Source organism: Dendrobates tinctorius, unplaced genomic scaffold (genome assembly GCF_039654945.1).
Source record: "Dendrobates tinctorius isolate UK_male_01 unplaced genomic scaffold, ASM3965494v1 ptg000332l, whole genome shotgun sequence".
In the NCBI taxonomy this organism is placed as follows: domain Eukaryota; kingdom Metazoa; phylum Chordata; class Amphibia; order Anura; family Dendrobatidae; genus Dendrobates; species Dendrobates tinctorius.
Window position 1 is genome coordinate 15,524,719 of NW_027361998.1, and position 16,719 is coordinate 15,541,437.

At 45.0% G+C, this 16,719-nt stretch overlaps 1 protein-coding gene across 12 annotated transcripts in view; it reads left to right on the forward strand.

The window, feature by feature from the left end:
- The window catches only part of DTNB (dystrobrevin beta), a 136,864-nt gene that overhangs the window by 42,553 nt on the left and 77,592 nt on the right, over window positions 1-16,719 (forward strand). For 10 of the 12 annotated variants that reach the window (XM_073562040.1, XM_073562036.1, XM_073562039.1 and 7 more), the window contains exons 3-5: window positions 318-398; window positions 5,083-5,296; window positions 5,591-5,676. In XM_073562040.1, coding sequence (XP_073418141.1) covers window positions 318-398; window positions 5,083-5,296; window positions 5,591-5,676 — 381 coding nt within the window. Of the gene's footprint in view, window positions 1-317; window positions 399-914; window positions 3,039-5,082; window positions 5,297-5,590; window positions 5,677-16,719 lie in introns of those variants that run through there. The other 2 variants (XM_073562030.1, XM_073562029.1) reach the window with 2 other exon arrangements.

Here is a 16,719-nt window from a genome sequence, read left to right on the forward strand (position 1 = left end):
GGAGGCCGGTCCTGTCTCATCCTGTCCTGTACTATGCCCCCTGGAGGCCAATCCTGTCTCATCCTGTCCTGTACTCTGCCCCCTGGAGGCCGGTCCTGTCCTGCACTCTGCCCCCAGGAGGCCGGTCCTGTCTCATCCTGTCCTGTACTGTGCCCCCTGGAGGCCGGTCCTGTCCTGTACTCTGCCCCCAGGAGGCCGGACCTGTCTCATTTTATCCAGTTCTCTGCCCCCTGGAGGCCGGTCCTGTCTCGTCCTGTCCTGTCCTCTGCCCCGCAGAGGCCACTCCTGTCGCTGACATCTGCCCTGTTCTTTCCTAGGGGCGCAGAACTTTGACGTGATTCGCCTATCCACCTACCGGACGGCGTGCAAGTTGCGATTTGTGCAGAAGAGGTGTAACCGTGAGTATCAGTAACCCCGAGGCGCCAAGCGTGGCCTGTACCTGCCTAATTCTGCTCCATTCTCTCTGCAATCTGTGTTCATATTCATTGACAGCAAGCAGAGGTTGATAACCTTTCCTGACCTAGTATTTCTTACAGCTGAGGGTTTGTTACAGTTTTATCCAATTTAGAAAATTCTCTGAGCTGAAGAGCCTGAACTCTGCACTGATACAGTGTAGCAAACCATCAGCACAGGAGGGAGATCTGGACACAACTGTCACAAACCTCCGGCTGTGAGAAGTTAGGTCTCGCTCTCTTGTCAAGCGCGCTCTGACCCTGCCTTCCAGCCCCCTTTTCTTACTGACGTGTTTCACTTCAACCCCCCCCCCCCGTTTCCTTGTTCATTTGTTGCACACGCTCCAACCTTAATTCACTCGCTCTCCCCCTTTCCTCCTTTCTTGTCGTGCTCTCCCCTTCTCACCTGTCACACCCGTTCCACCTCAAATGTCGCACTCTCGCCCCTCTCCTCACCTGTAGTGCTCTTCCCCTTTCCTCTTCAAATGTCGCACTCTTCCCCCTTTTCACGCTCACATGTTGCGCTCTCCCCCCTTCCCTTTTCACCTGTCGCACTCCCCCCTTTCCTCCTCTCCTGTCGCGCTCCCCCCCCTTTCCTCCTCTCCTGTCGCACATACCTCCCTTTCCTCCTCTCCTGTCGCACTCCCCCCTTTCCTCCTCTCCTGTCGCACTCCCCCCTTTCCTCCTCTCCTGTCGCGCTCCCCCCCCTTTCCTCCTCACCTGTCGCACATACCTCCCTTTCCTCCTCTCCTGTCGCACTCCCCCCTTTCCTCCTCTCCTGTCGCGCTCTCCCCCCTTTCCTCCTCACCTGTCGCACATACCTTCCTTTCCTCCTCACCTGTCGCGCTCTCCCCCCTTTCCTCCTCACCAGTCACACTCTCCCCCCTTTCCTCCTCTCCTGTCGCGCTCTCCCCCCTTTCCTCCTCACCTGTCGCGCTCTCCCCCCTTTCCTCCTCACCAGTCACACTCTCCCCCCTTTCCTTCTCACCTGTCGCATATACCTCCCTTTCCTCCTCTCCTGTTGCGCTCTCCCCCCTTTCCTTCTCACCTGTCGCGCTCTCCCCCCTTTCCTCCTCACCAGTCACACTCTCCCCCCTTTCCTCCTCTCCTGTCGCTCTCTCCCCCCTTTCCTCCTCTCCTGTCGCGCTCTCCCCCCTTTCCTTCTCACCTGTCGCACATACCTCCCTTTCCTCCTCACCTGTCGCGCTCTCCCCCCTTTCCTCCTCACCAGTCACACTCTCCCCCCTTTCCTCCTCTCCTGTCGCGCTCTCCCCCCTTTCCTCCTCTCCTGTCGCGCTCTCCCCCCTTTCCTCCTCACCAGTCACACTCTCCCCCCTTTCCTTCTCACCTGTCGCATATACCTCCCTTTCCTCCTCTCCTGTTGCGCTCTCCCCCCTTTCCTTCTCACCTGTCGCGCTCTCCCCCCTTTCCTCCTCACCAGTCACACTCTCCCCCCTTTCCTCCTCTCCTGTCGCTCTCTCCCCCCTTTCCTCCTCTCCTGTCGCGCTCTCCCCCCTTTCCTTCTCACCTGTCGCACATACCTCCCTTTCCTCCTCACCTGTCGCGCTCTCCCCCCTTTCCTCCTCACCAGTCACACTCTCCCCCCTTTCCTCCTCTCCTGTCGCGCTCTCCCCCCTTTCCTCCTCTCCTGTCGCGCTCTCCCCCCTTTCCTTCTCACCTGTCGCACATACCTCCCTTTCCTCCTCACCTGTCGCGCTCTCCCCCCTTTCCTCCTCACCAGTCACACTCTCCCCCCTTTTCTCCTCTCCTGTCGCGCTCTCCCCCCTTTCCTTCTCACCTGTCGCACATACCTCCCTTTCCTCCTCACCTGTCGCACTCTCCCCCTTTCCTTGCTCACTTGTCACGCTCTTTCCTCGCTCACTTGTCATACTCTCCCCCCTCTCTTCGCTCACTTTTTGCGCTCTCCCCCTTTCCTCGCTCACTTGTCGCACTCACTCCCTTTCCTCGCTCACTTGTCGCGCTCTCCCCCTTTCCTCGCTCACTTGTCGCACTCCCTCCCTTTCCTCGCTCACTTGTCGCGCTTTCCCCTTTTTCTTCGCTCACTTGTCACGCTCTCCCTTTCCCCGCTCACCTGTCGCGCTCTCCCCCCTTTCCACACTCATTTGTCGAGCTCCCCCTTTTTTCTCTCACTTGTCGCGCTCTCCCCCCTTTCTTCGCTCACTTGTCACGCTCTCCCCCTTTCTTCACTCATCGCGCTCTCTCCCTTTCCTCGCTAACTTGTCGCGCTTTCCCCTTTTTCCTAGCTCACTTGTCGCGCTCTCCCCCTTACCTGCTCACCTGTCACGCTCTCCCCGTTTCCTTCTCACCTGTCGCCCTCTACCCCCTTTCCTCCTCACTTGTCACCCTCCCCCCCTTTCCTCGCTCACTAGTCGCACTCTCTCCCTTTCATCACTCACTAGTCGCGCTCTCCCCCTTTCCTCGCTCACTTGTCACGCTCTCCCCCTTTCCTCGCTCACTTGTCATGCTCTCCCCCTTTCCTCGCTCACTTGTCACGCACTCCCCTTTTTCCTCTCTCATCTGTCGCGTGCACCACCCTCTCCCTGCCCCCTTGCTTACCTATGACATGTGCGCTCGCTCCATCCTGCCTCCTCGCTCATTTGTTGCACGCACACTCGCTCCATCCTTGCCCACATTTTCGCTCACCTGTCGCGTGTGTGCTCAGTCCATCCTCCCTCCGTCTCCTCGCTCACCTGTCATGTGCGCGCTCGCTCCATCCTTCCCTGCCTCCTCGCTCACCTGTCACGTGTGCTCTCACTCCATGCTCCCCCGCCGTCTCGCTCACTTCTACTGTGCACGCTTGCTCCATCCTCCTCCACCTCCTCGCTCTACTGCACTTTGCATTCTTGCTCCATCCTCCCCTGCCTCCTCGCTCTCCTGTACCGTGCACGCTCGTTCCATCCTCCCCCGCCTCCCCGCTGACCTGTCGCGTGTACACTCGCTCCATCCTCCCCTGCCTCCTCGCTGACCTGTCACGTGCACACTCGCTCTCCTGTACTCTGTGCACACTAACTCCATCATCCCCCCATCTCCTCGCTATCCTGTACTGTGCACACTCGCTCCATCCTCACCCGCCTCCTCGCTCTCCTGTACTGTGGCACACTAGCTTCATCCCCCCCACCTCCTCGCTCTCCTGTACTGTGCACATTCGCGCCATCCTCCCCCCCACCTCCTCGCTCTCCTGTACTGTGCACACTTGCTCCATCCTCCCTCGCCTTCTCACTCTCCTGTACTGTGCACACTCGTTTTATCCTCCCCCGCCTTCTGACTCTCCTGTACTGTGCACGCTCGTTCCATTCTCCCCCGCCTCCTCGCTGACCTGTCGCGTGCATGCTCACTCCATCCTCCCGCCTTCTCGCTCTCCTGTATCGTGCACACTCGCTCCATCCTCCCCCGCCTTCTCGATCTCCTGTACTGTGCACGCTTGCTCCATCCACGCTCACTTTTCGCATGCGGCTCTCTCCATCCTCCCCCGCCTCCTCGCTCACCTGTACTGTGCATGCTCCCTCCATCCTCCCCCACCTCCTTTCTCTCCTGTACTGTGCACGCTCGCTCCATCCTCCCTCGCCTCCTCGCTCTCCTGTACTGTGCACGCTCACTCCATCCTCCTCTGCCTCCTCGCTCTGTACTGTGCACGCTCACTCCATCCCCCCCACCTCCTCGCTCTCCTGTACTGTGTATACTCGCTCCATCCTCCACCGCCTCCTCACCCTCCTGTACTGTGCATGCTCGCTCCATCCTCCTCTGCCTCCTCGCTCTGTACTGTGCACGCTCGCTCCATCCTCTCCCCGCCTCCTCGCTGATCTGTCATGTGCACGCTCGCTCCATCCTCCCCCGCCTTCTCGCTCACCTGTACTGTGCACGCTCACTCCATCCTCCCCCGCCTCCTTGCTCTCCTGTACTGTGCACTCTCGCTTCATCCTCCCCCCGCCTCCTCGCTGACCTGTCACGTGCACGCTCGCTCCATCCTCTCCCCGCCTCCTCGCTGATCTATCATGTGCACGCTCGCTCCATCCTCCACCGCCTCCTCACCCTCCTGTACTGTGCACGCTCGCTCCATCCTCCCCCGCCTCCTTGCTCTCCTGTACTGTGCACTCTCGCTCCATCCTCCCCCCGCCTCCTCGCTCACCTGTCGTGTGCACGCTCCCTCCATCCTCCTCTGCCTCCTCGCTCTGTACTGTGCACGCTCACTCCATCCCCCCCACCTCCTCGCTCTCCTGTACTGTGTATACTCGCTCCATCCTCCCCCGCCTTCTCGCTCACCTGTACTGTGCACGCTCACTCCATCCTCCTCCGCCTCCTCGCTCTCCTGTACTGTGCATTCTCACTCCATCCTCCCCGCCTCCTCGCTGACCTGTCGTGTGCACGCTCGCTCCATCCTCCCCCCACCTTCTTGCTCTCCTGTACAGTGCACGCTCGCTCCATCCTCTCCCCGCCTCCTCGCTGACCTGTCACGTGCACGCTCGCTCCATCCTCTCCCCGCCTCCTCGCTGATCTGTCATGTGCACGCTCGCTCCATCCTCTCCCCGCCTCCTCGCTGATCTGTCATGTGCACGCTCGCTCCATCCTCCCCCGCCTTCTCGCTCACCTGTCGCTCCTCCCCATCTCGCAGTTCACCTGGTTGATATCTGGAACATGATTGAGGCGTTCCGGGACAACGGTCTGAACACGCTGGATCACATGGCGGAGATGAACGTGTCGCGGCTGGAGACCATCATCTCCTCCATCTACTACCAGCTGAACAAGCGGCTCCCCTCCACCCACCAGATCAGCGTCGATCAGTCGATCAGCCTTCTGCTCAACTTCATGATCGCTGCCTATGACAGGTCAGTCACCGGGTCCCATGATGGTCCGAAATGTCCAGCGATCGATCCGCCGCGTACGTGTGTGAGTGTCAGATTCACAGTCACGCCGATCTTCACAGGTTAACCCCTTAAATGCCAAATGACAACTGCAGTATCTAAAGGGGTTAGACACAGGGAGGCCCCCAGGAGGGGGTGCATGGGAGGTGCTGTGAGCCCGGAGGGTGGGGGAACGTGATCGGGTGGGGGTGGCTGTGATCTGTTATCTGACTCTGTGGGATCCATCACGCCCGGTGACGGTCTTGTGCTCTGTTGCAGTGAAGGACACGGGAAGCTGACGGTTTTCTCGGTGAAGGCGATCCTGGCGACCATGTGTGGCGGGAAGATCCTGGACAAGTTGAGATGTGAGTGCGCGGGAGCGTACAGTGCCCCCCTATGTAGTGGTGTCCACTCACAGGTGCCCTCTGGTGGCAGCACAGGGTATGACTACCGGCAGTTCCAGGACCGCTACTCTCCGCCACCTCCTCTGATTGTGCTGATCCTGATCTACATCCGGGCCTCTACTCCAGTCACAGCCAGAGCTGCACCCGCAGTTCTGCAGCCTCAGTCTCATGGCACTGAACGCTTTATATCCCACAATGCAGCGTAAGTAGGGAAAGTTCTGGATAAAGTAGGGGGTGACGGATACCAGAAAGCTGTGAGGACACTGGCAGAACTGGGAGTGCAGCTCTGGATGCAGCTGGAGCATTATGCATGATCTACATATTATAACAGCAAAATTGTAGGTGCAGCTTTGCCGGTGAATGGGATAAAATGTACGTGTGCAGAGTGTTCTGATTATGACTAGAGAATAATGCACCATATGGGAGCAGAATGGTAAGTGCAGCTCTGGTAGTGACTAGAGTAGGAGTCGTGATTGCAGAAGTGCAGCTCTGACTTTGTGTGGAGTCAAAGACTTGATAGTAGAATTATAGCTGCAGCTCTAGCTGTGAATGGAGTAGAAGGTATTTGTAGTCACAGAGCGCAGCTCTTGCAGAATTGTAAACGCAGCTGTGAATGACTGGAGCATAATGCATCATGTACAAGCAGCTTTGGCTGTGAACGTGCAGCTCTGGCAGGGACTGGAGTAGACACGGAGTAACTCATGATCAGTACATGATGAGTCCAGGAGGAGGCGCTGCCGATATGTCTCATGTAGGAGCCACAATCCGACCGGGGCTGAGATCTGTCGGACTACAAGTCCAAGCATGTCCTTGCAGCCACAGTCACTGTTGATCTCATCTTGATGGGTGAGAGTCTCCAGCCAGCACCTCCTGGGACTTGCAGTTCCCCTCCCCCCTGTGTAGTGTCGCTGACCTCTCACCTACTATTTTATCTCCCATTAGACTCCAGAGCGCCCTCTGCTGGACGCAGCGCCGCCAGGTTGGTGCATAGAGTCGCTGATAACCCGCTACTAACCTCACCCTCACTACTCCGTAACCACGTAACACGGGAGAACCCCCGACGTCAGGGGCCCCGCGCCCGGGAGACCCACGATCCCAGAGATCAGGAGAATAATCGTATAAAGACCGACACTTCCCGATAATCTGGCATTATATACAGTAGACTGATAATCTGGAAATATAGAGATACAGATAATCCGGAAATATAGAGATACAGACACTGATAATCCGGAAATATAGAGATACAGACACTGATAATCCGGAAATATAGAGATGCAGACACTGATAATCCGGAAATATAGAGATACAGACACTGATAATCCGGAAATATAGAGATACAGACACTGATAATCCGGAAATATAGAGATGCAGACACTGATAATCCGGAAATATAGAGATGCAGACACTGATAATCCGGAAATATAGAGATACAGACACTGATAATCCGGAAATATAGAGATACAGACACTGATAATCCGGAAATATAGAGATACAGACACTGATAATCCGGAAATATAGAGATACAGACACTGATAATCCGGTAATATAGAGATACAGACACTGATAATCCGGAAATATAGAGATACTGACACTGATAATCCGGAAATATAGAGATACAGACACTGATAATCCGGAAATATAGAGATACAGACACTGATAATCCGGAAATATAGAGATACAGACACTGATAATCCGGAAATATAGAGATACTGACACTGATAATCTGGAAATATAGAGATACAGATAATCCGGTAATATAGAGATACAGACACTGATAATCCGGAAATATAGAGATACTGACACTGATAATCCGGAAATATAGAGATACTGACACTGATAATCTGGAAATATAGAGATACAGATAATCCGGAAATATAGAGATACAGACACTGATAATCCGGAAATATAGAGATACAGACACTGATAATCCGGAAATATAGAGATGCAGACACTGATAATCCGGAAATATAGAGATACAGACACTGATAATCCGGAAATATAGAGATACAGACACTGATAATCCGGAAATATAGAGATACAGACACTGATAATCCGGAAATATAGAGATACAGACACTGATAATCCGGAAATATAGAGATACAGACACTGATAATCCGGAAATATAGAGATGCAGACACTGATAATCCGGAAATATAGAGATACAGACACTGATAATCCGGAAATATAGAGATACAGACACTGATAATCCGGAAATATAGAGATACAGACACTGATAATCCGGAAATATAGAGATGCAGACACTGATAATCCGGAAATATAGAGATACAGACACTGATAATCCGGAAATATAGAGATACAGACACTGATAATCCGGAAATATAGAGATACAGACACTGATAATCCGGTAATATAGAGATACAGACACTGATAATCCGGAAATATAGAGATACTGACACTGATAATCCGGAAATATAGAGATACAGACACTGATAATCCGGAAATATAGAGATACAGACACTGATAATCCGGAAATATAGAGATACAGACACTGATAATTCGGAAATATAGAGATACAGACACTGATAATCCGGAAATATAGAGATACAGACACTGATAATCCGGAAATATAGAGATACAGACACTGATAATCTGGAAATATAGAGATACAGACACTGATAATCCGTAAATATAGAGATACAGACACTGATAATCCGGAAATATAGAGATACAGACACTGATAATCCGGAAATATAGAGATACAGACACTGATAATCTGGAAATATAGAGATACAGACACTGATAATCCGGAAATATAGAGATACTGATAAGGCCTGTTTCACACTTCCGTTTTTGTGTCCGCCAAACGGATCCGTTTCCGTTTTTTTGACGGATCCGCGGTAACCGTAATGGAAGTCTATGGGACAAAAAAAACGGATCCTGCAAAAAATGGCGGATCCGTTTTTTTACGGAAAACAACGGATTTTGACGGATTTGAAAAAACGGAAGTGTGAAACAGGCCTAATCCGGAAATATAGAGATACAGACACTAATAATTCGGTAATATAGAGATACAGACACTGATAATCCGGAAATATAGAGATACAGACACTAATAATTCGGTAATATAGAGATACAGACACTGATAATCCGGAAATATAGAGATACTGATAATCCGGAAATATAGAGATACAGACACTGATAATCCGGAAATATAGAGATACTGATAATCCGGAAATATAGAGATACAGACACTGATAATCTGGTGATATAGAGATACAGACACTGATAATCCGGAAATATAGAGATACAGACACTGATAATCCGGAAATATAGAGATACAGACACTGATAATCCGGAAATATAGAGATACAGACACTGATAAAACGGAAATATAGAGACACAGACACTGATAATCCGGTAATATAGAGATACAGACACTGATAATCCGGAAATATAGAGATACAGACACTGATAATCCGGAAATATAGAGATACAGACACTGATAATCCGGAAATATAGAGATACAGACACTGATAATCCGGAAATATAGAGACACAGACACTGATAAAACGGAAATATAGAGATACAGACACTGATAATCCGGAAATATAGAGATACAGACACTGATAATCCGGAAATATAGAGACACAGACACTGATAATCCGGTAATATAGAGATACAGACACTGATAATCCGGAAATATAGAGATACAGACACTGATAATCCGGAAATATAGAGATACAGACACTGATAATCCGGAAATATAGAGATACAGACACTGATAATCCGGAAATATAGAGACACAGACACTGATAAAACGGAAATATAGAGACACAGACACTGATAATCCGGTAATATAGAGATACAGACACTGATAATCCGGAAATATAGAGATACAGACACTGATAATCCGGAAATATAGAGATACAGACACTGATAATCCGGAAATATAGAGACACAGACACTGATAATCCGGAAATATAGAGACACAGACACTGATAAAACGGAAATATAGAGACACAGACACTGATAATCCGGTAATATAGAGATACAGACACTGATAATCCGGAAATATAGAGACACAGACACTGATAATCCGGAAATATAGAGATACAGACACTGATAATCCGGAAATATAGAGATACAGACACTGATAATCCGGAAATATAGAGATACAGACACTGATAAAACGGAAATATAGAGATACAGACACTGATAATCCGGTAATATAGAGATACAGACACTGATAATCCGGAAATATAGAGATGCAGACACTGATAATCCTGAAATATAGAGATACAGACACTGATAATCCGGAAATATAGAGATGCAGACACTGATAATCCGGTAATATAGAGATACAGACACTGATAATCCGGAAATATAGAGATGCAGACACTGATAATCCTGAAATATAGAGATACAGACACTGATAATCCGGAAATATAGAGATACAGACACTGATAATCCTGAAATATAGAGATGCAAACACTGATAATCCTGAAATATAGAGATACAGACACTGATAATTCGGAAATATAGAGATACAGACACTGATAATCCGGAAATATAGAGATACAGACACTGATAATCCTGAAATATAGAGATACAGACACTGATAATCCGGTAATATAGAGATAGACACTGATAATCCGGAAATATAGAGATGCAGACACAGATAATCCTGAAATATAGAGATACAGACACTGATAATCCGGAAATATAGAGATACAGACACTGATAATCCGGTAATATAGAGATGCAGACACTGATAATCCGGACATATAGAGATACAGACACTGATAATCCGGAAATATAGAGATGCAGACACTGATAATCCTGAAATATAGAGATGCAGACACTGATAATCCGGAAATATAGAGATACAGACACTGATAATCCAGAAATATAGATACAGACACTGATAATCCGGTAATATAGAGATACAGACACTGATAATCCAGAAATATAGAGATACAGACACTGATAATCCAGAAATATAGAGATACAGACACTGATAATCCGGAAATATAGAGATACAGACACTGATAATCCGGAAATATAGAGATACAGATACTGATAATCCGGAAATATAGAGATACAGACACTGATAATCCGGTAATATAGAGATACAGACACTGATAATCCGGAAATATAGAGATACAGACACTAATAATTCGGTAATATAGAGATACAGACACTGATAATCCGGAAATATAGAGATACAGACACTGATAATCCGGAAATATAGAGATACAGACACTGATAATCTGGTGATATAGAGATACAGACACTGATAATCCGGAAATATAGAGATACAGACACTGATAATCCGGAAATATAGAGATACAGACACTGATAATCCGGAAATATAGAGATACAGACACTGATAATCCGGTAATATAGAGATACAGACACTGATAATCCGGAAATATAGAGATACTGATAATCCGGAAATATAGAGATACAGACACTGATAATCCGGTAATATAGAGATACAGACACTGATAATCCGGAAATATAGAGATACAGACACTAATAATTCGGTAATATAGAGATACAGACACTGATAATCCGGAAATATAGAGATACAGACACTGATAATCCGGTAATATAGAGATACAGACACTGATAATCCGGAAATATAGAGATGCAGACACTGATAATCCTGAAATATAGAGATACAGACACTGATAATCCGGAAATATAGAGATACAGACACTGATAATCCGGAAATATAGAGATACAGACACTGATAATCCGGAAATATAGAGATACAGACACTGATAATCTGGTGATATAGAGATACAGACACTGATAATCCGGACATATAGAGATACAGACACTGATAATCCGGAAATATAGAGATACAGACACTGATAATCCGGAAATATAGAGATGCAGACACTGATAATCCGGAAATATAGAGATACAGACACTGATAATCCGGAAATATAGAGATACAGACACTGATAATCCGGAAATATAGAGATACAGACACTGATAATCTGGTGATATAGAGATACAGACACTGATAAAACGGAAATATAGAGATACAGACACTGATAATCCGGTAATATAGAGATGCAGACACTGATAATCCTGAAATATAGAGATGCAGACACTGATAATCCTGAAATATAGAGATGCAGACACTGATAATCCGGAAATATAGAGATGCAGACACTGATAATCCGGACATATAGAGATACAGACACTGATAATCCGGAAATATAGAGATGCAGACACTGATAATCCGGTAATATAGAGATACAGACACTGATAATCCGGAAATATAGAGATACAGACACTGATAATCCAGAAATATAGAGATACAGACACTGATAATCCGGAAATATAGAGATACAGACACTGATAATCCGGTAATATAGAGATACAGACACTGATAATCCAGAAATATATAGATACAGACACTGATAATCCGGAAATATAGAGATGCAGACACTGATCATCCGGACATATAGAGATACAGACACTGATAATCCGGAGATAAAGAGATACAGACACTGATAATCCGGTAATATAGAGATGCAGACACTGATAATCCGGAAATATAGAGATACAGACACTGATAATCCGGTAATATAGAGATACAGACACTGATAATCCGGAAATATAGAGATACTGACACTGATAATCCGGAAATATAGAGATAGAGACACTGATAATTCGGAAATATAGAGATACAGACACTGATAATCCGGAAATATAGAGATACAGACACTGATAATCCGGAAATATAGAGATACTGATAATCCGGAAATATAGAGATACAGACACTGATAATCTGGTGATATAGAGATACAGACACTGATAATCCGGAAATATAGAGATACAGACACTGATAATCCGGAAATATAGAGATACAGACACTGATAATCCGGAAATATAGAGATACAGACACTGATAAAACGGAAATATAGAGATACAGACACTGATAATCCGGTAATATAGAGATACAGACACTGATAATCCGGAAATATAGAGATGCAGACACTGATAATCCTGAAATATAGAGATACAGACACTGATAATCCGGAAATATAGAGATGCAGACACTGATAATCCGGTAATATAGAGATAGACACTGATAATCCGGAAATATAGAGATGCAGACACTGATAATCCGGTAATATAGAGATACAGACACTGATAATCCGGAAATATAGAGATGCAGACACTGATAATCCTGAAATATAGAGATACAGACACTGATAATCCGGTAATATAGAGATACAGACACTGATAATCCGGAAATATAGAGATACAGACACTGATAATCCGGAAATATAGAGATGCAGACACTGATAATCCGGAAATATAGAGATGCAGACACTGATAAAACGGAAATATAGAGATACAGACACTGATAATCCGGAAATATAGAGATGCAGACACTGATAAAACGGAAATATAGAGATACAGACACTGATAATCCGGAAATATAGAGATACAGACACTGATAATTCGGAAATATAGAGATGCAGACACTGATAATCCGGAAATATAGAGATACAGACACTGATAATCCGGAAATATAGAGATAGACACTGATAATCCGGTAATATAGAGATACAGACACTGATAATCCGGTAATATAGAGATACAGACACTGATAATTCGGAAATATAGAGATACAGACACTGATAATCCGGAAATATAGAGATGCAGACACTGATAATCCGGAAATATAGAGATACAGACACTGATAATCCGGAAATATAGAGATACAGACACTGATAATCCGGAAATATAGAGATACAGACACTGATAATCCGGTAATATAGAGATACAGACACTGATAATCCGGAAATATAGAGATACTGACACTGATAATCCGGAAATATAGAGATACAGACACTGATAATCCGGAAATATAGAGATGCACACACTGATAATCCTGAAATATAGAGATACAGACACTGATAATTCGGAAATATAGAGATACAGACACTGATAATCCGGAAATATAGAGATACAGACACTGATAATCCGGAAATATAGAGATACAGACACTGATAATCCGGAAATATAGAGATACAGACACTGATAATCCGTAAATATAGAGATACAGACACTGATAATCCGTAAATATAGAGATACAGACACTGATAATCCGGAAATATAGAGATACAGACACTGATAAACTGGTAATATAGAGATACAGACACTGATAATCCGGAAATATAGAGATACAGACACTGATAATCCGGAAATATAGAGATACAGACACTGATAATCTGGAAATATAGAGATACAGACACTGATAATCCGGAAATATAGAGATACTGATAAGGCCTGTTTCACACTTCCGTTTTTGTGTCCGCCAAACGGATCCGTTTCCGTTTTTTTGACGGATCCGCGGTAACCGTAATGGAAGTCTATGGGACAAAAAAAACGGATCCTGCAAAAAATGGCGGATCCGTTTTTTTACGGAAAACAACGGATTTTGACGGATTTGAAAAAACGGAAGTGTGAAACAGGCCTAATCCGGAAATATAGAGATACAGACACTAATAATTCGGTAATATAGAGATACAGACACTGATAATCCGGAAATATAGAGATACTGATAATCCGGAAATATAGAGATACAGACACTGATAATCCGGAAATATAGAGATACTGATAATCCGGAAATATAGAGATACAGACACTGATAATCTGGTGATATAGAGATACAGACACTGATAATCCGGAAATATAGAGATACAGACACTGATAATCCGGAAATATAGAGATACAGACACTGATAATCCGGAAATATAGAGATACAGACACTGATAAAACGGAAATATAGAGACACAGACACTGATAATCCGGTAATATAGAGATACAGACACTGATAATCCGGAAATATAGAGATACAGACACTGATAATCCGGAAATATAGAGATACAGACACTGATAATCCGGAAATATAGAGATACAGACACTGATAATCCGGAAATATAGAGACACAGACACTGATAAAACGGAAATATAGAGATACAGACACTGATAATCCGGAAATATAGAGATACAGACACTGATAATCCGGAAATATAGAGACACAGACACTGATAATCCGGTAATATAGAGATACAGACACTGATAATCCGGAAATATAGAGATACAGACACTGATAATCCGGAAATATAGAGATACTGATAATCCGGAAATATAGAGATACAGACACTGATAATCTGGTGATATAGAGATACAGACACTGATAATCCGGAAATATAGAGATACAGACACTGATAATCCGGAAATATAGAGATACAGACACTGATAATCCGGAAATATAGAGATACAGACACTGATAAAACGGAAATATAGCGATACAGACACTGATAATCCGGTAATATAGAGATACAGACACTGATAATCCGGAAATATAGAGATGCAGACACTGATAATCCTGAAATATAGAGATACAGACACTGATAATCCGGTAATATAGAGATACAGACACTGATAATCCGAAAATATAGAGATACAGACACTGATAATCCGGAAATATAGAGATACAGACACTGATAAAACGGAAATATAGAGATACAGACACTGATAATCCGGTAATATAGAGATACAGACACTGATAATCCGGAAATATAGAGATGCAGACACTGATAATCCTGAAATATAGAGATACAGACACTGATAATCCGGAAATATAGAGATGCAGACACTGATAATCCGGTAATATAGAGATAGACACTGATAATCCGGAAATATAGAGATGCAGACACTGATAATCCGGTAATATAGAGATACAGACACTGATAATCCGGAAATATAGAGATGCAGACACTGATAATCCTGAAATATAGAGATACAGACACTGATAATCCGGTAATATAGAGATACAGACACTGATAATCCTGAAATATAGAGATACAGACACTGATAATCCGGAAATATAGAGATGCAGACACTGATAATCCTGAAATATAGAGATACAGACACTGATAATCCGGTAATATAGAGATAGACACTGATAATCCGGAAATATAGAGATGCAGACACTGATAATCCTGAAATATAGAGATACAGACACTGATAATCCGGTAATATAGAGATAGACACTGATAATCCGGAAATATAGAGATACAGACACTGATAATCCGGTAATATAGAGATAGACACTGATAATCCGGAAATATAGAGATACAGACACTGATAATCCGGAAATATAGAGATGCAGACACTGATAATCCTGAAATATAGAGATGCAGACACTGATAATCCGGAAATATAGAGATGCAGACACTGATAATCCGGACATATAGAGATACAGACACTGATAATCCGGAAATATAGAGATACAGACACTGATAATCCGGTAATATAGAGATACAGACACTGATAATCCGGAAATATAGAGATACAGACACTGATAATCCAGAAATATAGAGATACAGACACTGATAATCCGGTAATATAGAGATACAGACACTGATAATCCGGTAATATAGAGATACAGACACTGATAATCCAGAAATATAGAGATACAGACACTGATAATCCAGAAATATAGAGATACAGACACTGATAATCCGGAAATATAGAGATACAGACACTGATAATCCAGAAATATAGAGATACAGACACTGATAATCCAGAAATATAGAGATACAGACACTGATAATCCAGAAATATAGAGATACAGACACTGATAATCCGGAAATATAGAGATACAGACACTGATAATCCGGTAATATAGAGATACAGACACTGATAATCCGGTAATATAGAGATAGACACTGATAATCCGGAAATATAGAGATGCAGACACTGATAATCCTGAAATATAGAGATACAGACACTGATAATCCGGTAATATAGAGATAGACACTGATAATCCGGAAATATAGAGATACAGACACTGATAATCCGGAAATATAGAGATGCAGACACTGATAATCCTGAAATATAGAGATACAGACACTGATAATCCAGAAATATAGATACAGACACTGATAATCCCGTAATATAGAGATACAGACACTGATAATCCAGAAATATAGAGATACAGAC